The 24,141-nt window shown below is 36.6% G+C and overlaps 2 protein-coding genes across 2 annotated transcripts in view; one reads left to right on the top strand and one right to left on the bottom strand.

The window, feature by feature from the left end:
• Positions 1-1,403: 1,403 nt before the first annotated feature.
• Positions 1,404-24,141, bottom strand: part of LOC146465189 (tryptophan 2,3-dioxygenase-like) — a 24,679-nt gene continuing 1,941 nt past the window's right edge. Inside the window, exons 3-16 of the mRNA XM_085128867.1 lie at positions 18,337-18,430; positions 17,253-17,326; positions 16,746-16,811; positions 12,855-12,916; positions 11,808-11,883; positions 10,827-10,861; positions 9,744-9,819; positions 8,426-8,533; positions 7,748-7,804; positions 6,088-6,142; positions 5,765-5,822; positions 5,059-5,138; positions 4,012-4,102; positions 1,404-2,911 (exon numbers count right to left, since the gene is read on the bottom strand). Of these exons, the coding sequence (XP_084984993.1) occupies positions 2,647-2,911; positions 4,012-4,102; positions 5,059-5,138; positions 5,765-5,822; positions 6,088-6,142; positions 7,748-7,804; positions 8,426-8,533; positions 9,744-9,819; positions 10,827-10,861; positions 11,808-11,883; positions 12,855-12,916; positions 16,746-16,811; positions 17,253-17,326; positions 18,337-18,430 (1,197 nt within the window). The 3' untranslated portion in view covers positions 1,404-2,646. The remainder of the gene's footprint in view (positions 2,912-4,011; positions 4,103-5,058; positions 5,139-5,764; positions 5,823-6,087; positions 6,143-7,747; positions 7,805-8,425; positions 8,534-9,743; positions 9,820-10,826; positions 10,862-11,807; positions 11,884-12,854; positions 12,917-16,745; positions 16,812-17,252; positions 17,327-18,336; positions 18,431-24,141) is intronic.
• On the top strand, positions 20,827-22,142 carry LOC146465190 (uncharacterized). The gene has a single exon (XM_085128896.1). It carries the CDS (start codon positions 20,954-20,956, stop codon positions 22,046-22,048), a length of 1,095 nt encoding a protein of 364 aa, XP_084985022.1. The 5' UTR covers positions 20,827-20,953; the 3' UTR covers positions 22,049-22,142.

The raw sequence follows: 24,141 nt of genomic DNA on the forward strand, positions 1-24,141 counted from the left end.
GTTCATTTAGAACGCCAAATACTTTAAAATATCCTCATTTTTTACGTAAGATGATTAAAAAAACTCACCTCTTGTGTTAAGCACAACGGACACACAACAGGTGAGTTTTGTTTAATCATTTTACGCAAAAAATGAGGATATTTTAAAGTATTTGGCGTTCTAAATGAACGATATTTTATTCCCCGTACAACGTCTTATAAAGCGCTCAAATTCTTAACTGTTATCATGTAACCTAACACCGCGTAAGATGAAAGGTCACGTTCCAACTCACACAACCGTGACGCATATATGAATAAATAGATAATTAATTTTTCGCTTTCTCTAAACGTGAGCTTGGGACGCCTGTGCTAAAGATGGCGAAAGGTGTGAAGTCGTGGTTGCAAGACCTTGACACGCTGTCACAAGATGGCAAAACGCTATGGTTGAAATGCGATTCTATTCAGTGCTGTTGAATGCTTTTGAATTCAAATAAATCACTGAACTGCAAAATCTTCGCCCTGAAACGGTGCTCGAAGATTTGAAGTCGTGGCTGCTATAAAAGATGCAGAAGATGGCGAAACGGGACTTCATGATTGCAAGTCTGACCTTGACACGCTGCTAGAAGATGGTAAAACGCGAACTCGTGGTTAAAATACTGCTAAATGATGGCGAAATGCGAACTCGTGGTTGCAAGACCTTGAAACACTGCTAGAAAGAACTCGAAATGCTGCTAGAGGACGACGAAAACGCAAACGACCGTCAAACGCTGCTCGAACTTGTGTGGGCTTCCTGTGGAAGACCTCGCTCGTGGTTGCAGAATGACAGCTACCCGACAGCACCTTGCGCGCTTGCTGAAATATTACCCGAGACGACCGTGCGCGCCTACTTTGATCAAATCGAGATTTTTTACTCATACTAACAAATTTACTTACAGTACTTACTTTCTTACATTTTGAAATTCCTTATATGTATACACGCGGGGAATCCTATGGTGCCTCCTCGGGTTATGGCCTCTGGGCCAAAACCCTGCGGGGGCAAAAATAGCAAACAATATAAGAGGATTCAAAACAGTACTTAAGAAGCATTTGCTTGACACTCAAAATTGTTCGTAGTCTGTTGAAACGTCCCTCATGCACCCCCAAATAACCGCGTAGACCGCTCCTCCATAGTGACGTTCATGGCCGGGCAACCCTTATCTAATAAGTCTGTAGCTTCTCGAACATTCCCTGCCGTTAGCTCAGCAATAGTGCAATTAATACTGTTATTTTAACATTTTGTGTGGTAAAATTTTAATAAAATAACACATACAAAGAAGTTTAAACAGACACTAATAAGACACGTGGATTGTTCAAACCACAGGATTTGACAGAGACCTTATTTTACTACAAACCCAAAGGCAGATAACAGAAAAGACAATGACCTGATTAAACAATACCAAAGTCAATCATTTTTATTTGATATTTATACGGGTACAAATAAAAAATTGTTGAATTTAAATAATACAAGAAAACGTCAAAATTATTATGCCATTAATGTTTTCCACATTATAAATACGTTTGTCAAATGATTTAGAAATGCCTTTTTCTGATTCTCGCGAAAAGGAAATTTTCTTGTTATCAAAGAGAATGTAAATACACGTCTTCTTGAAACGAATAATTGATTCTAGCAAAGCCCAAAAAGCAATTTAAACATGTTCATTCCAAGAACTCTCTATCACTACTACTTTCTTGAGAAAGCGTTTCAGTATTTCGCAAAAACAAAATCAGTTAAGTCCAGGCAGAAAGGTCCAATTGAAAACCATTTTAACCACACAATGGGCTTCAAAAATCTTACCAAGAACACGATAAAAAACGATTAAAATCGTTTTTTCTCATATTCGAGTGACGCATTTTTTCTCTAGTATGTAAACCCTATTTAACCCTACTAGTACAAAAGCCATGACAATGAGACTTGGAGGAAAGACACTACATCCAAAGATCTTTCCTTTGAAGTCCGCAAAGGGAGGTGATAACATCAGATGACGCTGTCATGAATGACATCATAATTGTCAAATGGCGGCCATCTTGAATCCGCTATGCAAGATGGAAAAAATTGAACAAAACATGGAAACATCAAAGTCAATGAACTGTAAACGACATCATCAAATTATTCCCAGATAAATTTGCGAATAAGTCCTGAGGTTTCAGGCTGTTTGCAAATATTAACAAAATTATTCAGGTTCAAAGTCGCCGCGGGCAGAATCCCCCCACCCCCGGTCTAGATAAGATTAATGCATATACCCTTGATTACACTGAGTTAACATTAAATGTACAACATTTACTTTATCAAATCCCGTTAGAAAACAGGTACTCCATTCAAAAACTAAACTAGAAAGTATCACTATAAAACGTTTGGGCCCCATTAAGGGAAAATACAGTCTTTGTATCTTCAAAATCGCAAAAAGGATTATACAACTACAGTACTGTCCATATTGACAAAAATCTAATCCATAACACTATTAATTTTTGGATTTACACATTGTGAAATGTGAAAAATCGGATAGTTGTTAGAAAAGGAGAACAGAAGACTTGTGACCTGAACATAAGACATATCATGACTTCGAATATACCCTTTTAAACCCCATTTTCAAAGGATCGCTCTTTATTCGATTCTTTGAAATGCTATGAACTAATCACAAGGTTCCCTCCCTCCATCGATTTCAGCGGTTGGACTGGTCGTTATAGAAACGCCTTTCACCATAGAGGTGACCACTGACACTTGATCGTCTTCACTGCTGTCGCTGCACAGGGCACTATCGCTGTCGTAGAGCCGTCCATCTACCAGCGCAGTACGCAGGCGCATCTTCATAGCTGAGCTGAGTGGCGGGATCAGGTCACGTGGTATGAGGAAGTTGGACAGGTTAAACAGGTCAACAAACACTTTGTAGCGGTCACTAAAAACAAAACGTCATTCTGATTAAAGAAAAATTACAAGTGAGGCATTTTGACATGCATCCCAGTCGATAATGGGAAATTGAAGCTATAAAGCAAAAAGACAATGAGTGCGTTCGATTGACCCTACTCCGGAATAGGAATACATACAATGATGACAAGAAATCCCTCGTAAGAGGTTTTAGGAGTTACTGGAATACAAGATGGCTCTTGAACTATCACGTGTCAGCGTAAGTTTACAGAAGTAGCTTTCCAAATTACTAAGCTATTCCGTTAATTCTTATTCCGGAATACGGTCAATCGAACGCAAGCTATGACCTTGAAAACTGAAGATCGTTTACGAAAAAACCCAAACTACTAACTCAAAAGTATTTTTGCGCGGTTAAGGACTACGCGGGAAAAGAAGATCTCAGCAAAGGCTATTGAATTGGAAGTAACTTCGCAATTTTCAGAGTAATCAAGCTTCGATTCGGAAACAGATACCATTAATTGTTATGCATATCATTTTACCGCTTGTTAGGCACATTGTTGTTTAATTAGCTGTGAAAAAATGCGTTGCTACCACTTCCTTAGTCCTTTCTAACACCTGCATTCCCGCAGAGCCATAAACTGGGCAAAAATAACCTTGAATTACGAGGCACCGTCCCTGTAACAATGTAATTATTATATCGTCCTTCCCCGTAATTAGCTCGTATCGTAAATTCTGCCTCTTCTCAATGTTTTTGTCATGTCCTAAGCTAGGGGCAGCCTGGACCTTATAAGCCCCCAGCTTCAAATTCAGGCTTCTCCGTCACCAAACCTATTTTGTAGTGTGTGATATTTGTGTGACGAAACAAATAATATTTAAAATCTTCTTGACGTGCCAAGAAGTGACTGGTGTAGGCTGGGAATCAACTTTGAGCATAAAAAAACAATCGTGCAAATAGACCATTTGCGACATTTTAAAATTCTAACTTGGCTATGAGGCTTGGGGAACTAAAACAACAGAAATTACATTGAGGCTCAGAGATGAATAATTAATTTATTTTGTTTTATTCCCCCAAGCCTCGCAGCCAAGCTTGAATTTTAATATATTGTCGGAAATGGTCTATTGCTGACGCACCTGACGGTGGACCTGAGGTACTGGTACCCAGAAGTGCCTCCAGTGCCCATTTTGCTGCCAATCATTCGTTGAACCATCATCAAGTGATTGTCTGTGAAATCAAAACAAAACTTGTCCGTCGTGTTTGATAAAAGAATCAAGGTTATAAAAATATAAAGGAGACCTCGTCTATAACTAAAATGAAAGAGATCCCACCTCTTCAATAGCTAAACGTTTTTTTCTGAATGGCCAAAATAGAGGAAATAGTTGCATAATAGAAGCACTTGACTATTTCACACAATGCTACATGAAGTCGATATTGTTATGCTTAATGGTGCCCAAGTAGTAAACGCCTTAAGCTGCAATGTGCGAAGTTAACTTCCACCAGAAATGCTTAGCACATCTACAATGACTTGAACAACTTAATGCTCAGGGGGTTTGGATCTCAGAAACAGCGAAGTGTTTCTCAATCAAGTAAAAAGCATGGAAGATTTTGTTTCAAAAACTTAATTCGCAGTCCAGCAGTGTTTTCACAACAATGCTCGGCACTGACACGGCGATTTTGCTGTATTTTGGTCAAAACTACGACGAAAAGCCTTTTTTGTTAACGTGAACACCGGGAAAAAAAATATTGAGGAATTTATCCAAGAAAGAACTAACCATAACTGCAGCTTTTAGCGACTTCTTAACACACAGAAGAACTTGAAAAATTGGCCAATTTTTTCAAGGTTGTAATCCATTTTCATCATAGCCATCCGCAGCCAAACATAATTAACACTAGTTTCTGTGCTCTAGTAGGGTTATTGTAAACAAAACTGAACCATTATTTTAACGATTCCACCGATTCAAATATGTTTTTTGGTTAATCAAAGTGACAGTAAAATAGGTGACACTGCCCCATTAAGCCAGGCTTTTACAAAACTTATCATGGATCCCAGAGCTAACTCCGGAGTGTATGTTTAAGAGCTAAAATACATGTACATGGCAGAGGTAATTCTCTGATACATCATTATTTTGTGTCATTTATACTAGCGGCACAGCATTTATTGTACCCTTTACAAAACTTACATCGCCACTTGATCAGATGCGAGTCAATGTCCATCAGCAACTGAAGAATTTGAAATGGTTGGTTGAATCGTGGCTCATCACTGCAGGTGTGAAGGGCACAAACCACAAACTCAACATCGTAATGATCATGAATAATAACACGAACAATAAAAAGAATTAGAAACACTACTGAATGAAGTGTTCCTTTCTTTTACTTATCAAGTTCTACAAGTCAAAAGCACTTTCCATTTTTTAATAGTTTTATTTAATGTTAAACTGGAAACATCAATACAAGACAAATGACCCACTAAATATATGAATAACTAAAGAAAGAGAAATAGATAAATACGCAGATCGCTAAATAAATAAATAAATAACTCAGTAATTAGTACAAACGTCTTTCCAATACCGTATGATATAAGCAATAAAGTATGGTTGAATTTTACAAAATTACTGGTGAAAGTCTATCAAAGTTGTGTAATTTACAATATACCAATATAATTTTATTTTTACCGCTTTAATTACTGTGCAAAAAATACATTACAGGACAATGTGAGGGTAATAAATCCGATGCAGCATGAGTCATTTACGGCGGGCCCTAGATATATAAACCTTCTGAAAAGAGCTGCAGAGGATTAAAAACAAAACCAAATAGAATGGGAGTGTGTCACGGTATAATATATTCAACGCATACATTCCATTACATTTACTGGTCCCAGTCTCTTACCGGTAAAAGTAAATCATGAGTGCTCCCTGCATGGCCTTGTGGGAGAACCTCCTCTCACCTACAACAAACGTGTTGTAAGAACTTACAATAGGCGATTTTCAAGATGATGCCATTTTGCTACAACTACCAGAATCGTCTTAGTTTTTCCTTTCTCATTTAAATTTTGTAATCCCAGTGAAGCTCAGATAACAATCTCCCTAATATGCAAGAAATAAAGCAAAAAACTTAAGGATTCTGGTAGTTCCTGTAAATGACGTAAAAACTGCAGGAGGAACGATTTGATTGATAAAACAGCAAAAATATAGACTTCAGCACTATATTACCTCGTGCGACAAGTTGGTTGTGTCTCTCCTCATTGAAGATTGTTTCAAAGTGGTCCTGTTAACCAAAGTAGACGCGTTTCATCAGCAGGATACAAGGCATTCATTTCTCTAAGTATTTAACATCTGAATTTCTGTTCCTTATTCTTTCTCCACAAAGCAAAAACCTGCTGATTAACACTCTAGCTAACTGTACCTTTACTTGTCAACAGTCTGCTTGTTCTTTGCTCATCCCTTCCGATCGCTAGGGGGTAATTCCCTCGTGTGGATGCCCCTAGAGGCCACGAACCAGTTGCATAAAGCATCTAAGATCTAAAGTGAGAGTGTCTGAAGTCGTTCCCTGCATTCCATAGGATTTTCTCATACTCTTGTTGTGTTCCCTATCCTCAATAAACCATCTTCAGTGATCTGATATAGCACTTGGGAAAAATCCTTTGGAACGCAGGGAATGCCTGCAGAAAACTCCCACTTATCTTAACCCTTTAAGGACGTTGCCTACCAATACAGAAGTATTGTTGCACGGTTTATGACTATGCGGGGAAAGGAAATCTTAGCAAGGGCTATTGAAATCAAAAAAGAAAATTGGGGCTAAACCACCTATTTTTTAGAGATAATTAAGCAACAATTATTCTAAAAAAAAGTAAAATACAAAGCAATGTATGGCGTTTTCTTTCCAAACTGAAGCTTTATTATCTCTGAAAAACACATGGTTGCCCCAAATTTTCTATTTGGATACAAAGAGCACTTGCTAAGTTCTGCTTTCTCCGCAGAGTTTTAAACCGCGCAAAAAATATCCCTGTATTAATAGGCACCACCCATAGGAAACCCAAGTAACTCAAGATGCGCAGAACGTATGCGCAGTAAGCCCCAACAATGACCAGCATCAGATTTCTCCTTACAATGTCACCACTTGATTTGACATACAGATCATGAGCACGTTTTGATATCTAAAGAAATTCTCCCAACTAGTGCAATACAAAATACAGAGAAACAGTGAGGAGAATATACAGGCTGATATTGGGGCTTAAAGGGTAGAGACACTTCATGTAACCTGGGGCCCGTTTCTCAAAAGTCCTGATAACTTACCAGGCCCGAAAAATATATTCTGTTATGTTTTTTTGCCAATTACACATTGAATAGAGACATGGTACTTGGCCTATGATTTCATAGAATTTTAAAATTTAAAATTTAGTATTCAAAGCTTACAAAAATTGACTTCTGTTAAGAAACATTCATCACCAAAGACACTTATCGGGCCTGGTAAGTTACCAGGAATTTTCGAGAAACGGACCCCTGGCCCTGGAGTGATAACAGGTGGCAGTATTCGAACGAGAAACATTTTCATGAGTTTGCTGATTTTGATCTCAGGGCATCCAAGCCTGAATACAGCGGTGAGTGGACTCAGCTATGTGATGGAACTTGAACATTGCACAAAATAGGTGAGATAAAAGACTGATTATTTACATTTGAGACCGTACACACAACCGGACTGCCTTTGACATCGGCATAGTTAAACAATGTTGCTACAGTGTGTTTTCAATGCTTTGGAAAGTGAGTTCTTTGTTCATATGACGAAACTATTACATGTTCACTGCAAACTTGCACAGAAATTTAGGAAGCCTAGATTACACTTTGATAACAAGCCATGTTGTTCTTTACTCACTGCTTGTTTCTTGACATCTTTTAACAAACTCGCCCTCACTTCTTCATCCTCTTCAACCTGCAGGAAATGGAGATCATGTGATTCTTTTTTGAAACTATAGAGGAAGTAAAGTTTTTTCTTCAGCCTGGAGGAAGTGCTACAAATTTAAATCAGTTTGTGCATGAAAGGCTGCTGCCTAACAGGAGCCCAGTAGACTGGGGCGCCCAAGAAATTTTTCCAGGCACCTAAATTTTTTTGCACCAGCACTCAATGCTTCACATGTTGGGCTCCTAACTTCTTGGCTTTTGGCCTTGTATAAGGCTCCTTGTATTTTTCTTAGGCAGCAGCCTTGAAATGGGTTGTTTAGTTTGCTGATGGGTGCCAGCCTTTTTATGGAAAAAAGGGCGCGGAGTACTGGGTACTTGGGACAGCTATAATCCCTATGTTCTTAATTTTTCTCTAGCAGCAATTAATTTTATTTAACCTTTACCTTTTCATATCAGCATGTGTGCCAAAAATCTAAAGTGAACATTTAACACTAGCAAGAATCTCAATGGTGAAGTGGATGAAAGCATACGATTACAAGTAAAAAACCAGGTCAGATGTTAGAAGGATTATGGCAGACCCTTTACTTTCTGTATACTTAGGAAAACAACACCAGTTGCAACGAAAACAAAACAGAATTAACCATATGTGTACCTCGGCCTCAGCCTTCATGTTGTCCAGCATGTTTTGTACACTTCTCTTGTATTTTCTCCAAAAGTCAAATCCATCCTCCTCAAGACCTGGTGTCCTTTCCAACCAACCCTGAAGAAAAGGTACAAGTCTCAGTTATGTATCAATGCAAGTGTGATTTACGTCAAGAGAAACAATCTAATCAAGGCTTAATTGTCATGTGATGTAAAGTCAGGTGACCTCAAGTCACGTGACAAGTCAGTCAATTGCTAAATAGGACCATGTGAGAAAGATGAAATCCGCATTGTTTTATATTTTCATTGTTCTCAAAGAAGTCAATTCTTAGGGACACTTTAAGAACAATTCAGCAATGACTTGTAACTAACTTTGGTCCAAAAGCTTTCAGCTATAAATTTGTCAGAAAAAATCGGTGAGATTCTTAATTTTTTTCCTTTTTACCAGGGGCACCCAGTGAATAGTTTATTCCAGTGGATGTCTGTTTGGATGGCCTTCATTGACCCAGAAATTTAGATTTAGTGAGAAATAAGGTCTGTAGGTTTCTTTGCCAAGTGTCAGCTTAAAATTTTGCAACACTGGAAAACTAATTGCTTTTGTTTTCAAAGGGACAAATATGTTGTTAGAAAGGCAAAAAGGTTCAGCTAGTATTCAGGAAACGAACAACAGCTAGTAAATTCCAGGAATAAAATACAGTTTCCTAGAACTTGCTGCAACTTAAATTTTCAGCTAAGGCATCCGAACAGTCATCAATCATGGTTCATGGTTCATTTATTTCACACTATTTACACAACATTAACATAGAAAGAAAAGTATTACTAACAACAGATTATTACAAGATAAAAATAAATACAGTACAAATTTTAAAATGTGTGTGGTGGTCAAAGTAGCAAAGGCTTTCTAGTTGACCACCACCTACTTTTAAGCAACCAATCTGTGTTACATGCATGCAGGTTACACAAAAATAAGCCTTGAAAAAGGCACAAAACAATCTGAGACCTTAACACTGGGTGATCAGCATTAAATTTGTCCTTGTGATATCAATGCTTATTCAACCCCTGAAGTCATGCAAATTAAGCACATGATCACCCAAAGTGAATAGGAATGGAATGGAATAAGAATTTAAAGCAGAAGAGCTGTTAGGTTTCCCTTTTTACAGTGTAAGAAAATTTGGGAAGACAAGTCTGCAACTTTTTGCTAATACACAATAACTAAAGAGTCACTTTGTATTTCAGTAACTCCAAGAAACCTTTTATGGGGGATATCTTGTCATACCTGCTTAGATTGTGGTTGTTGTTTTGATAAATAATCCATTGAATCAACACACCTGGACAAGAACTAGCAGAGATGGAGTAGTTTCAGATGCTTCCAGTTGTTTCCCATCTTGAGAATCAAATGCTGTGCTGAAAAGTTGAATTTAACCAAATCAGTAAATGAACAATGGTTTAAAAGCTAGTAGAGAACTATGCCTATTCTCCTGACATTTACGTCTTGTTTTGTATTTTCATGTGCATGTTTTGCATTGCTAATTTACCATCTTTTAGCATTTAAATCATAGCTACTTGTTGTCACCTTAGTCTGAGGATGATATAGTACCATATCGAAATATAACAATTAAGTACACCAATGTTTCCTTGCATTTGTTGTCCATATCATTGACACAATGCATTTACTCGAAATTACATTTATTCTTTATCTCTTAAAGTTATCAGCGGGTAATGGGTTTTCGTTTAACAACAATAACAAAACCATGGTTACTGGTTATTGATGTGGGGTGTGGTTTATCATGGACGAGAAACTAACTTAGGCATTTCCATTCTATGAATGCATCATGGCAGTGGAAGTTAGAATTATTAAAACAGTTTATAGCCCTTGTTAAAATCTTTGAACAGGAAATTCCGACTTTGATACAGGTAACATAAATCTGCATTCTAAGGCTCTCATAATACAATGTATTTTACTGTGGCTTAATTCATGTTAGCGTTTTCGTAAGTAGAGTATAGGTAATGTAATCATGGTTGTAAATAACAAACAATGTGTTGTAAGTAAGTGATGATTACAAGCAATGCAGCGTAATGTAATTAACTAGCATTGTGTAGTTCCAGGAAAAATCCATACCCGCCGCATGGAAGGTCAACGGAAAATAATAGGGAGAGGGGGTCTTAAAAGACAACATTTTAGAAGCAAAGAAAGAAGTTTAACTGGAATTTCCTGGGAGGAAGGGGGGTGCAAAACAAAAAAAAACCTTCCTTCCCTGTATCTTTTAATTCCTCTTTTCGGTGTTAAAAATTTTCCATTTTGTTATGTGAGGCAAATATTTAAATTTAATTTGAATTCCTCTTCCAGTCAGCTCATACTCTATTTCATGGTTTCTAGACTTCCTACCCACTGTTCCTCACCCCCAACTTACCTGTAATCCTGATAATTGTAGCGTATCCTGTGACCCTGCAGCGAAAACACAGCAATAAGCGATGGTCGTTACATTTATTGGTTCTCTCTATACACTGTGCAGTAGCCTTTTTTGAGTAGTCATGCACTGGCAGCCTTCAATCCCAATAGTGACCACCACCGAATTTCCGTGAATGAGAATTATATAAGCTAGTTGATCTAAATGTGTAAGGAGAAATTGAGGAACTGATCAACAAAGGTCAAATGTCTTGATGCTTTACCAAATTATCTGTGTACCATAGGAAATATATGGATAACAGTGAGAAGAATATATGTGTTAATACTGGGCCGCAGGGGCTAAAAGGGTTAAGAGAGAGGGGCAGAAATCAATGTACAGCAGGGAGAGAAAGAGATGATTGTGTGTACATGTAGTAGTCTCTCCCTGTTTCTGTTAACTCAAGATCACACAAGTCAAGTTTTGTTATGAAGTGTCACACAACTGAATATCATTGAGATAGGTGGGATTCCATTGATTCTGTCCTCATTACCCATTAAATCACAAAAACAACAATAACCCTTAAAATGATTGTGCAGCTCCAGAAAATATCCATACTCCCCCCCACAGAAGGTTTTTTATTTTGCACCCCCCGTCCCCCCAGGAAATTCCACTTTAGCTTCATACTTTGCCTCTAAAATTTTGACTTTCAAGACCCCCTCCCACTAGGAATTTCTTTTGACCTTCCATGTGGTGAGTGTGGATTTTTTTCTGGAACTGCTCATTACTCAAGACACTCAAGGCAGAATACAGAACCTAGCAAATTCACATTAATCATTGAGATTATTAAGAGTTTACACCTGCTAATAATAACAATAATCATCATCATCATCATCATTATAACAGATTGTGTTTCTCAATGTTGTATTTTATTTTCACTGTCCTTGAACTTGTTTTTGCATTGCCATTGAAAACCAGTGCTTTGACTGGATGGTGTGGGGCTTGTACCTTGTTAATCCCTAATTTATTCTCAATCAGCCTGAACTGAAGACTTTGGAATCCTGATGATGGGGCCAAGTAATCTCTGTAAATGAACATAAACCGCACTGCATGGTTAGATATTGAAAATCAACAAGATAACTGCCATAATGGAGCTGATTGCATACCAAGGGAAAAGGAGCGAGGAAACAAATCTTTGGTTTTATCAACAGAGTTGATAACTAAAGGTAATTTGATCACCATAAAGAGATTCGAGTGCAGCGTTTCGAGCATTAGCCCTTCTCAGAGCGCAGGGGGGGGGGGGGGAAGACGATTTGGTTTAGTTTGATTTTAAATCCAGTCTAACCTGTTGTAATTAAGTGGACAACCTTGAGATGTAGTCACACTGGATGGTTTGCATGACCATATACATTTTGAGTAACAGATTACATTACAGTGATCAGCATCAAATTTCTCCTTGTAATATCACTGCTTGTTCGACCCCTGAGTTCTTGAGAATTAGGGATATGATTACTCAAAGTAAATTTCTTGATATTTTAACTTCTCCCCAGTGCTTTTGTAAGAATTTAGTATGGGGGCAAGATAGGAGAATTTGCTCTTTGATTTTAGGGGTCAAAGGTTTAATCCATAACAATTTATATGATCTGAGCTATTTTCTTGTGACGTCATCACTTACATGTAACTTAATGTACTTTAAAAACAGTATCAGAAATCAACTATGAACCAAGTGCCGTCTTTTATAAATTGTATTTTTTTACTTATTTGTTTATATATATGATGTTGAACAAGAGTGGGGTCCGTAATGGGAAAATATGGTCGAGTTTGAGCCGTTCAAGCCAACATGACTGCTTGAACAGTTCCTATGTATGCTTCATTAGCTTACTGAAAAATTTTCGTTTGTTTTGTTTTGTCAAAATTGAACACTTTGCTCCTTTCAAAAGTAAGTTGTAATACACGCGGTGCATATTGGAATATTTGGATCGCTCAGGGAGCCAATCAGAATGCTATTTTTCAGCACTGCAGACCAGTTCAGCTAAAATAAACCATGTTACTGACCTAAATTCCATAAAATCCAATGGAGTCATGGTCTCCAGGATCATGATCTGGTCACGTAATAGCTACAAAATTAAGCAAACAACCATTGTGAATGATGACATCTTCAAAGTAAAAAATATAATGTTGGCCACTTCAGCCCCAATTATTTTAATTGAACATTTATGTTTGGTAACTTTTACATAAAATTATCGCTACCCTCAAACAGAGAAAATTGCTGAGTTCACAGTCAGATACTCGTTTTCATTCTTAAGAATCTGTATAAGCACCTTGTGTATTTGTTTTGAGAGAAACAAATAAGACAAATATTGACTGAGTATAAACGAAAAACTACCTACTAAATTATTGACATTAAATTGTCACCTTGACTTATGACGGTGCCTAATAATTAGGCACCGTCATAAGTCAAGGTGACAATTTAATTAATTAAAAGTTAATTATTAACTTTTGTTATTGTGCATGCATTCTGCGCATCTTGAGATACTTGGGTTTCCTATGGGTGGTGCCTACTAATACAGGGCTATTTTTGCGGGCCTTAAAACTTTGCGGAGAAAGCAAAACTTAGCAAGTGCTTTTGGTATCCTAAAAGAAAATTGGGGGTATACCATGCATTTTTCAGAGATAATAAAGCTTCAATTTGGGAAAAATACACCATGTCAGTGCTTTCCCCAGTAAAAATAAAGGCGTGATTACGCCGTGATCACAGGTGTTATCACAGGGTGTGATACGCCGTGATCACGCGTAAAAACTTTTTACGCGTGATCACGGCCGTGATCACAGAAAAAACGAGAATCACGCCTGAATGGCTGATGACCGTGATCACTCCCTTAAAATCACGGTGGCGTGATCACGCACTTTTTCAATAGAGGAATGAATTTCGAATTGAACCAATTTGATAATAAGCAAGTTATCTAGTATAGTTGACAAGCGTAACAATTTATATTAGTACAGTGCGCGTGCCTTAACATTATAAACACAGCAGTCTGCAGTAAAAAGTTGTTTTGCAGCATGTAAGTTTATTTATTTTTGTGTACAGAATAAAAATGAACACCACACGGGGCAGTCTGTTGCGCAGTGGAATAAGCTAAAATAGTATACATTTTGACAAGTTGAGAACTACAAACAGGTTTATTAAGCGTGAACTAATATTTTTCATCTTGGTTCAGAAGAATACTAACCGGGAATCACTTAAAAATTCTAACATCATCGTTATTATATTATGTGATCGTGCTGCTCACCTCGATAATTGGAACGTTCTTCGATATTGACTTTCCCGTCTATAAACATGGACTAAAATTGACAACTTGCAAGAATCATTTCGTTTTACAGCAATGCCGACCAAAGAAGTCCTCATGCCCAGAGTTCTCGATCAGAGTACATTAATCGCGACGAACTTCAAACATCCAAGCGGCAATACACAGTCGGAGACAATCCGAAGGAACAGTCTGTTGTTTACAAAACGGCCGGGTGCAGATCTCCGCTTCAGAAAAGCAAACATTAAACTGTTTCCCAAAGTGATAAGAGAAGATACTTCGCATTGAAAACGTTCCCGCTCTTCTAAGTCAAATTACAACGGTCAAGTTTATTTTCAGGACAATTTTTGTAACGCGATCAGGAAGAGGTAATTCGAAACAGGTTCATGACATTTGGCCAATAAGATTAAACACGCAGATGCAGGCTTTTAGCCAGGCGGCCGTCCAGCCGTCCAAAGGACGGCCACTCCTCAGAAATGGGAGATTTTCGACGGCCTGTTTTGGGCAGCCATTTACGAACTTCTGTGCTTAATGTAACAAAACATTGTCTATAAATTTATAAAACTTACATTTCTTTTTGCTCTCAAGAGTTTTTTTAGTGTTGCTGTCGTATTTTTCTTCTATATTAACACTTTTTTAGCGAGTTTCCTTTTTTTTTTTTATCAAATGAATCAAAGTTGACCGAAGCAATTTCACAGGCAAAGCCGCTGTTCAGTGATATTGGCTTACCAAGTCGTCCCCAGGCTACTTTGCCGGCAGCTATAAATAAATACGCGCGTTGGTGATTATATGAGTCTTGTCTACGCCGGGATTCCAATTGAAGACGTCGACTACGAGGCAGCTAGAGTATTTTTCGACTGCCAACGGCGAAGAATATAAAATCCAAATAACGCACAATTTAGGCCCATAAGCAGTTCGACAGTTTAGGCCTTATATTGGTTTATTAAACTGACTTACAGTTGTAATTGAGTAGATTTGTTTTCTTCGAAAAGGTCTTAGGCTTTGCGCTACCAATTGTCTGAATGTAAATAATGACTACACAACACATAACTTAAAGTTCTTTACTGAAAATAATAAAAGATATTGCATTTCTGAGATTGGGAGACTGGCACTTGTAGACCAGAATGCAGTTCGACCAACAAAGCCACGCATATCTGTTCTTTCGTGTAAATCAAGGCTTGACAACTTCAAATTTCAATCACTCTTCATAACAACTGGAGTTCCTGCCCCAAATATAATTCAATGTTAAACAAGGTAAGTTGAGGAAAGGATAGCTTAGTAAAATTATCAAGGAAAAACAGCGGTTTAATAGGTAAATTGAAAGACGTTTACAGTTGTCAGAATCGTGGAAATCGCGTCTAAGAGGCTTCAATTTTTCAAAATTTTCTAGGGGAGCATGCCCCCAGACCCCCCTAGGAGCACAGCGCCTTTCGGCCCACATAAAATTTGGACTCCCACTTTCAAAATCCTGGCTAAAAGCCTGCGCAGATGACTCAAGAGACCTTGTAGATAAAATTCTGACACACACGTGTCACGGAATTCGGAGAAAAGGCGCTATTTTTCTCGAAACTGAAGTTAGAATCGTATCTAATGGAAATATTTTTCAGTGCTTCGTCGGGAACATGCAAAAAAGCAGCCTTGAGTTTTCGCCTTGGATCAAGTAAGTGAAATGAAACGAGCATAGAAGGCAACATATGCTACAACAAATCAGGATTGAATTTGCATTTGATCGTCCAAATGTTTATATTCATTCTTAGTCGTTTAAAAAGCTGCTATAAAATGTTGTACAGGACTGATGAACCAAGAAACAAATGCGTGTAACCATGAAACCTGTGAGTTAAAGATTGAACGGCACAAAGTAAAGAAAGATTCAATTGTCCCGAGTTTTAAGCGCGGTAAGTCACGGTGCCCGCTAATAACTGATTATTAAACCACATCTTTAATTTACTAGAATAAAAGATTTTTTTACTCCATTAGTGTTACAGATATTTTGTACCATTTGAATGAGATTTATATGCAGTTTGGTTGTTTTTGTTGTTCAATTTTACTCTTATGAATAATGTTTGAACAGTTAAGCCATCACCGATCATACGTGATCACGCCATCACTTTAGAGAATCACGGTCACTGGAGTGATCACACCGTGATCACGGGTGTGATGACTCCAATCACGCATTGCTGAAGGCGTGATCAAGGTGAAAGGAGTGATCACGCCCGTGATCACGGGCGTGATCTGTGATCACACTGTGATCACAAAATATTTTTACTGGGGTTGTATTTTACTGCTTTTTAGAATATTTGTCAATTAATTATCTCTAAAAGATGCGTGGTTACCCCCAACTTTCTTTTTAGATTTCAGTTGCCCTTGCTAAGATCTGTTTTTCCCACATAGTCATAAACAACGCTAAAATATTTCGATATAAGGTATAGGCACCATCCTTAACTCTATTATTTAATAGCTCTTTAAGCCTTGATATAGTGTCATACATGCCTGCACCTAATTGTCCCAAAGGACAGCCAGGTGTCAATTTAAAACCACAGTATCACCAGCAGCCAAACAGGCAAAATACATTTAATAACAGATACAAACTTTATGGTCAGCTACATTCAACAAGACACTTGATAAAAGCAAAATAACTCACTCTTTGGATCTGCACAATGCGACCAAGTCTTGAGATTAAGACAAGCATCTTCCTTTCATCAGTACCCTTAAAACAACATTTTATTATCACTGTAATTGTTACAGTAATATAAAAATAATCTATTCTGTTGCTCATTCAACAATGATCTTGGAATACCAGTCCAACAAAGGGGGGGGAGGGGGGGGGGAAATTTAGAAACATAAAACATTGTATATGTATGAACATGCTAAGTTATCTTAAACACTGAACTTGAAAATGACCGTCAAACAGCGTTGACTATTGAATGCTGTTCATTCTTAGCATTTATTTGTATATAGTTAAAAAAAATTTTAAACCTTGCACAAGGTTGCGATTTGATTGGTGGTTGAATAAGATGGTGAAAATCAAGACAACACAGGCCACCGCACTACTACAGTAAGTCAAAAATGGAAAACAGACCTCTGAGGATAGCTGCCTTCTTACAAGACCACACGTTAATTAGTTACAAGAACACAAATTAAAACAAACCAATTCCTTGAGGGTGAATATTTCCCTGATGGAGTCCAGCTCGTGAATAATCTGCTTAAACCACAATTCATAGGCTGTAAAGGAAGAGAAAAAGAGATAGAATGTACACAGCTTATAAACAGAGTCTAATTTTATGGGCTGGTGTGAGTTACCACAATGAATTAAGAATTTTAAAATAAAATAAAAAAGAGAGGAGAGATTTCCATTATTTTATTTATCCTAACTCAGCCATACACATAGTCAGAAACTCTTTATGAGATAAAGTACTTAACCATTCATATTTTAATGTTACAGTATTTAATATAATTGATTAATAAAATTATTTAATGTGACTTGAAAGGTTTTTGAAGTCACAGTGTGTGATGTAATGCTTCACTGACAAGCAACAACACTCAGGACCTAAGAGCAGCTAAACCCAAGGACTAAATATCAAAAATGTCAAGTTAATGAATAGTTAAATTAATACTTTTGTCTGCATCACTCAGGAATTAATAGAAGTGCTTGTCAGTAGAGGTTTTCTGAAGGAAGACTTGAAACAGCAATATAAAAACTTGTCAATGCCAGCTGTTTTTTCATGATGGGTTCTCCTTATGTCTGAAACTGTTAGCTGTGACTGTTTCAAAAACTCTTTATTCTATTTCTTACAAATGTAATTAACTGACCAATTAATAATTAATAATGAAATTCTTAAATCATACAATATGCTTAGAACTTTTTAAATCATTTAAATAAAAGCTGTTGATACATGTACAAATATTTGTCGAGCACGTCTCTATTAATGCTACTCAAAAAGTGTGACTTGTTGGCTTTATTTGACTCTTTTGAAAATCAGGTACATGAAGGCTGCATGTTATTTAGTGCTAATATAAAATAATACTGCATAAGGGAATAAATTGAAAGCTTGGTCGTGACAAAATCCATTTCATGTCCTGATAGGGTACACTGTAACTGTTTTCAATCTAATCAACATGACAAGATCAAGAAACAACATCTTAATTGTTAATAGGAAATTTAATGTTGAATTTATTTACAGGGTAGAGCTAAGTAATTAAAGAGTCACATGCTATGGATGCAAGTAAGATACCTTGATGTACGACGATGAAGAGGAGCTCATCATGAACTGGTGATTCTCCTTTGGTGTCGCTAACTGGCTTCTGGCAGTCAAGAAGAGTGTTAAGCTACAAGAGAAACAACTTAATAATTAAAAAGGAAAATAATTTTTTTTAAACTTCCTTATACATTTATGGCCTGATCAAATGCGACATGTAAAAAAAGAGGTACTGAGTATCTTCAGTTCCTGGCCGTGAATGTCCAACATACAATATACACGAAAAAATTTAATCTCATTGACAGTGACTGTGTAGGGAGTCCAAAAACTTTAGATGCAGTTTCCTCGCTAATGAAAATTTGCAATTTACAGCATCTTTTTGAAGTTCCAGGTCAGGCAGGTTTGAATAGATTGGCTCGAAACTTCTTGTGTTTAGAGAACATGTTAGCTAAAATGAGGTGTTGGAAATTATTATTATTATTATTATTATTATTATTATTATTATTATTATTATTATTATTATTATTATTATTATTATTATTATTATTATTATTATTATTATTTGTCTTCATTCCTGAGATATTTACATTTTCATGATGCAAATCCCAAAGAACCAGTCTCTCACTTTTGAAAAACAGTATTTCAGAGATGGCTAAAGTTATTTTAAAAATAATCACACACACCTTGACATTTCAAAGCAACAGCTGCATTTCATGTATTTTAAAGGCGCTGGAACTCCCAGTATGAGGATGGGTTGTTTTTCAAATATGTCCTTAAAACTGGAATTGCTTGAAAAATTATCAAACAATGCACAACACCTTTTCACAGATCTGCATTTATTATAAACACTATTTGGTATTAATAATAAAATTAATAATATTTATGTTAAACTTTGAAATTTGTCTGTTTTCGAGAGGGGGTCTGAAAGGGCACCTTATGCCTTAGGTAATAACCTTGAACACTCTCTATAATGATTACTAGTGTACAGCTATAAGCTTATTTAAAAATGTCAAACATGTCATCCAATCCTAGCAGTATGTAGGATGTTTGTCCCATGAACCTAGTTTAATGGCCTTAGCTCCCACAAGCCTCCTGTAGCTCAGTGGTAGAGCATCCAAACCAGTAAGTGGAAGGTCTTAGGTTCGACTCCTGATAGGAGCACTCTGAATTTCTTTTTCCGAGTTTGCCTGCGTCATTACTGAATAATACATATATTCTCATGTCAAAAGTTATTCTGCACCATTTTAAGAGATGAAGCAGAGTTGGCTACCTTTGAATTTCACCAGTGGTAATCTTGTAATTAAGAAGAAGAAAGTAACACAAAGAGAAAACCCTTGCATGTCATACTACCCTGGTATTGATTATGAAATCGCCATTTCTTCCACTCAGACAACTATATCTTTAGCCTACACAGCGACAGGCCAATCACAGTGGAATTGGACAAATCTGCATTACGTATAAACTGTATGGTGTGGTTCAAAATAAAGTTCGTTTGGTCTAAAATTACTTTCGAATCAATTTGGTTTTCATCTCCCTTTGTCTCAGATTATATATGTTAATGAATGCTGCAAAAAGAAAAAGAAAAATTAAACTGGTTTGAAAATTTTTAACCCCAAAAAAATTATACCACAACAAAACATTAGTCATTTTGTGCAATCCAGGTAGAAACAAAATAAATATAGTTATTCCATGACTACTTTGTAAAGCATTGATGACTTCAGGATATAAATGTACACTAGGTAAACCCCTCTTTCTGTATGGTATTATATATTCTTTATAATTCTTAAGGTGTGAAAACATATATATTTGTCTTCAAATAAGTAAAGATTGGATTAGGAGATGGCAGCCCTAAAGAATTTAACTCTTGCTGGTAGAACAATAACTTGCAAATTCAACACCCAATAGTCAACGCAAAAGAAATCTCACAAAAGGTGGATTAACTCTTTGCCCAAAACTTTTAATATACAAAAAAACTTAATTTACAAAACTGTTCTTCAACTTTTAATCAAAATATTTTGCTTATTTAAAGTAACTGCAGCTTGCACAGGTAGCAAAACAGTCTAGCTCATAGTATATTCAATCAAGATTTGTTTTTTAAAATGTTCTATCAACTGCCTGTTATATAACAAAGAACAAAACACATTTTAGTTAATTACTAATCTCTTTCAAGAATATTACTCTTGTCATTCTTTTGCTTGCTTATTTCCCCAGAGAATAACACTTTGTCAGTAATTTACACAAAACTCTGTTATAGATTTACATGGTATCTAAGGCTCTCTTGCTTTGTTGACTGGAAGATTGAACTTTAATTACCTTGTGTGTTTAGTGAGTTTAATTTACCTAAGAGAAGGAACCTCACTAAACAGGTAGTTGACAACTTGAAAAAGTTCAAAATTCTAGTGGAGGAACCATTCTTAGCATTGGGACAAGAGAACTATGAAATAACTCAAGCTTTGAAATGATATTGAAGACTTCAAGCTAAAGTACTTCTCAACATATTATGTAGACATATGGTGTACAGGACAGTAATTGTCCTACAATCATTGTACAGTGCTGGTAATTGGTTGGCTGTGCAAAATTGTCAAATCAGGCAATTGCTGGTCAGTTTCAAGGATATAATGAACTTGAAAATATCAAGTCCTGTCCGCAGACCATGAAGGAATCGCAGAAGTTTACTTATGACGGAGGTAAAGATCCAAATTATCTTGTGCGATCAAGGGTGTCCAGTCTTGGGAATGTAACCCAAGGACACAAGACTCCAAAGTCTGACTATCGCAGCACCTGGCTTCAAAGATTGAACCATGTTGAGCTACTGCAGAATGTACAAGTACAGCAGACTTTGAGAAATATGATGAGCGTACTAAAGGCAGAAGGTGAAATCATTAAACATTCTGATAGTGCTTATGAGTTTGCAGAGAGAAGAAGAGTTGAGAAGTGTCATGAGGCAGTGTGCAAGATAAGAGAGAGGGAAGAGAACAAAAGATTGATGAAGTTTTCAACGTGGGGGAAGGATAATTTGAAGTCTGAGCCTCTGGATGAAGGAGATAATGCTAAAGGAAACAAAAGGGACAAAACTTTGCAGCGTAGTGAGCAAAGTTTGCCAGTCTACAAAAAAGGAAAGAAGTTGAACTTTGATTCTGATGACATCTGCCATGTACAACGCAGCCAAGAAGAGGGACTAATTGAGAATAGAGTAAATGATTTTGACTTTGACTATAACAACAACAACAGCATTGAGAATGAACTGTACCATGTACAAACAAAAAGAAAGATTTCTTTACTACCAATCCCTGAAGCAAGGCAAGAGAAATATAACCCTATTGACAGGAAACCAAGAACGCACCACCGATCGTCATTGCCTGCTCTTGACGCCGCAAGCAAATTCAACATCATTAGAAGAGCAAAAGAGATTCGGAACCAGCGCAATGCAGATATAACAAACCAGAGCTTGTCATCTATGACTTCAAAGCTACAACGCAAGTTCTCCAAGGCAAGAAAAGAATCTACAAAAAACAATCACAGGATAGAAATCTTTGCTGACAATCGTGAAACCCTTGGGGATAAGCTGCCCAAAAATATCACTGAAAAGGCAACTGTCAAACTGCCATTGCTAGACAGCAAATCTTTTTCTGAAATTGATTGCAATGATTATCTGAATGTAAAAAACAGGCTCGATGGTCTTTCACCTGTCAAAGCCGTGTTAGATTACAAGTTACATTGGCCAGCTGCAAGGACTAAACAAAAATAATGTCCTTCAATCTGTCAAGCCCATTGCACTTTCTCTTATCAACTGTGGAAACAGGTTACAATAGGTTTTAGGGATAGGGTACATATAAGACAGAGGTTAAATTTACCAGACATAACTAATCAATAACATCAATAACATCAATTAAATCAATGAGTAATCGACGGGTAATCAGTTGATTAGTCATTGATTATTTCCAATGATCAATAAGTAATTGATGAATAATCGATAGGATACAAAATTTTCAGTCATCAATTAGTCATTGATGACATTGATTAGTCATCAACATAATCTCCTGGCTACACAAACCATAACAAATTGAAAGTAAAGAAATAATAACAACTTCATATTTACATTTATAAAGCAAAACAACGGCCTTAGCCAGGAAACTTTTACACTTTAACCCTAGCAGAAATACTTTTCTAAAATTTACATGTATGTTTTCCAGACTCTGATAGCCAGGAAAGTGAGACAGACAACTCAACCTTCTGAACATTTCTTTTTCGGTAATTTTACCATCCATCAAATCAATATGATGAATGCTGTTTCCTTTTTCTCATCGATGGCCTTTACATTGTGATAGACTAGAGGTGACTCTTGAATTCCTGTGAATTCAGTTACTTTCCCCATTTAACCTTGCATGTACAATTCTTCTTTGCCTATCACTATCATTGCAAACCATTCACGTAAAGATTTATGACCGGAAACTCAGTTATAATAGAGAAAAATGCCTCATAATAATATGTGTGTAATCAGTGAGTAATATTTATTGATTGGTAATCAATAGCATCAACAAATCAACGGCATTGATGAGTAATCGATAGGCCACAAAACTTTTGTCCATCAATTAGTCATCAATTACCTACTGATCATGAATCACCGATAACCAATGATTAATCAGTTAATTACTCATTGATTATCCATCGATTACTCATTGCTGCCATTGATCATCGATTAGTTATGTCTGGAATTTAGAATATCTGGAAACCAATCAGTGGTACATGTACTTGGGATTGAAAAAAAAATGTACACTGTGCCTTTGCAAGGTATTATTTTTGCATGTACATAACGGACTGCTATGCAATGTTTAGTTTGTATAGTTATGTAACATCTCGTTGTTGTGGCTTCTGGAAAATAGTGAGTCTGGGATAGAGTAAGGGGCTTTTGGTGCCTATAGTCTAGAATACAGTTGAAAATGCTACACATGGTCTCATATGCAATACAATTGTAGGATAAGGGTTTTGGAGTCTCCGCAGTACACCCACACCCAGAACTTCACGGAGTTATAACCCCAGCACTCAGAGGGTCTAAGTTTCCTGGTTACTAGATAACCTTTCCTTCCTTACTTTTGACCTGTTTTCTTTTTCAAAATATAATAGAAATACTGTATGGCTTTAAACTCTGTGGGTTATAATTTTTGCAGTTGTTTTTACAGCAAATTATAAGCTCCTACAAAAAAAGGAAAAAAAAGCTCCTTCAATTTTAATTTTTTTCTGCAAACATTTATCTCATGAGTCAAAAGAAAAAGAAGAACTACGAGAGCTTGTTTGGTTTCCATGAATTCACAGCTTCGTGACCTTCAGTGGCACGGGAGATTGCGCAAGCACTCCCTGTGTCATCAACATTAAATAAATTACTTTACTTTACTTTAACTGTTTTTACAACAGATTGCCATTAATTAACACTTTAACCCCTAACATCAAAGAACAAATTTTCCTATCTTGTTCCCATACTTTTCTTATTTAAGTTGTGGGGAGAAGTTATTAAAATACCAAGAAAATTCACCTTGGGCAATCATATTCTTAATTCTGGCTGAAACTTTAAAATAAGAACATTTTAAGTGCAGCCTCCTCCACAAAAGAGGCTTGTGGAGATTGTTCTAGAATAATTTGAGACCTTTTGATACCTTATTTTTAGTAACTTTCGCACGTACTTGATTTTGCGAGAATTTTGCGAGCATTAATTTTCCTGCTTGCAAGAAAAATTAGAGCAAAAGTGTACTAAATATTTTGCAGTTTTGTCAGTGCTTTATTTTCTTAAACCCTGAGCTGAGGGCACTTGACACAAATTAACTAATCAGAATAAAAAACATATTA

This window comes from Pavona decussata, unplaced genomic scaffold (assembly GCF_977016875.1).
Source record: "Pavona decussata unplaced genomic scaffold, jaPavDecu1.1 SCAFFOLD_156, whole genome shotgun sequence".
NCBI classification, from domain to species: Eukaryota; Metazoa; Cnidaria; class Anthozoa; order Scleractinia; family Agariciidae; genus Pavona; species Pavona decussata.

What these genes read in the sequence shown, in the direction of transcription:
- LOC146465190 (XM_085128896.1), top strand. Translation starts at nt 20,954, where the DNA reads ATGAAGGAATCGCAGAAGTTTACTTATGACGGAGGTAAAGATCCAAAT.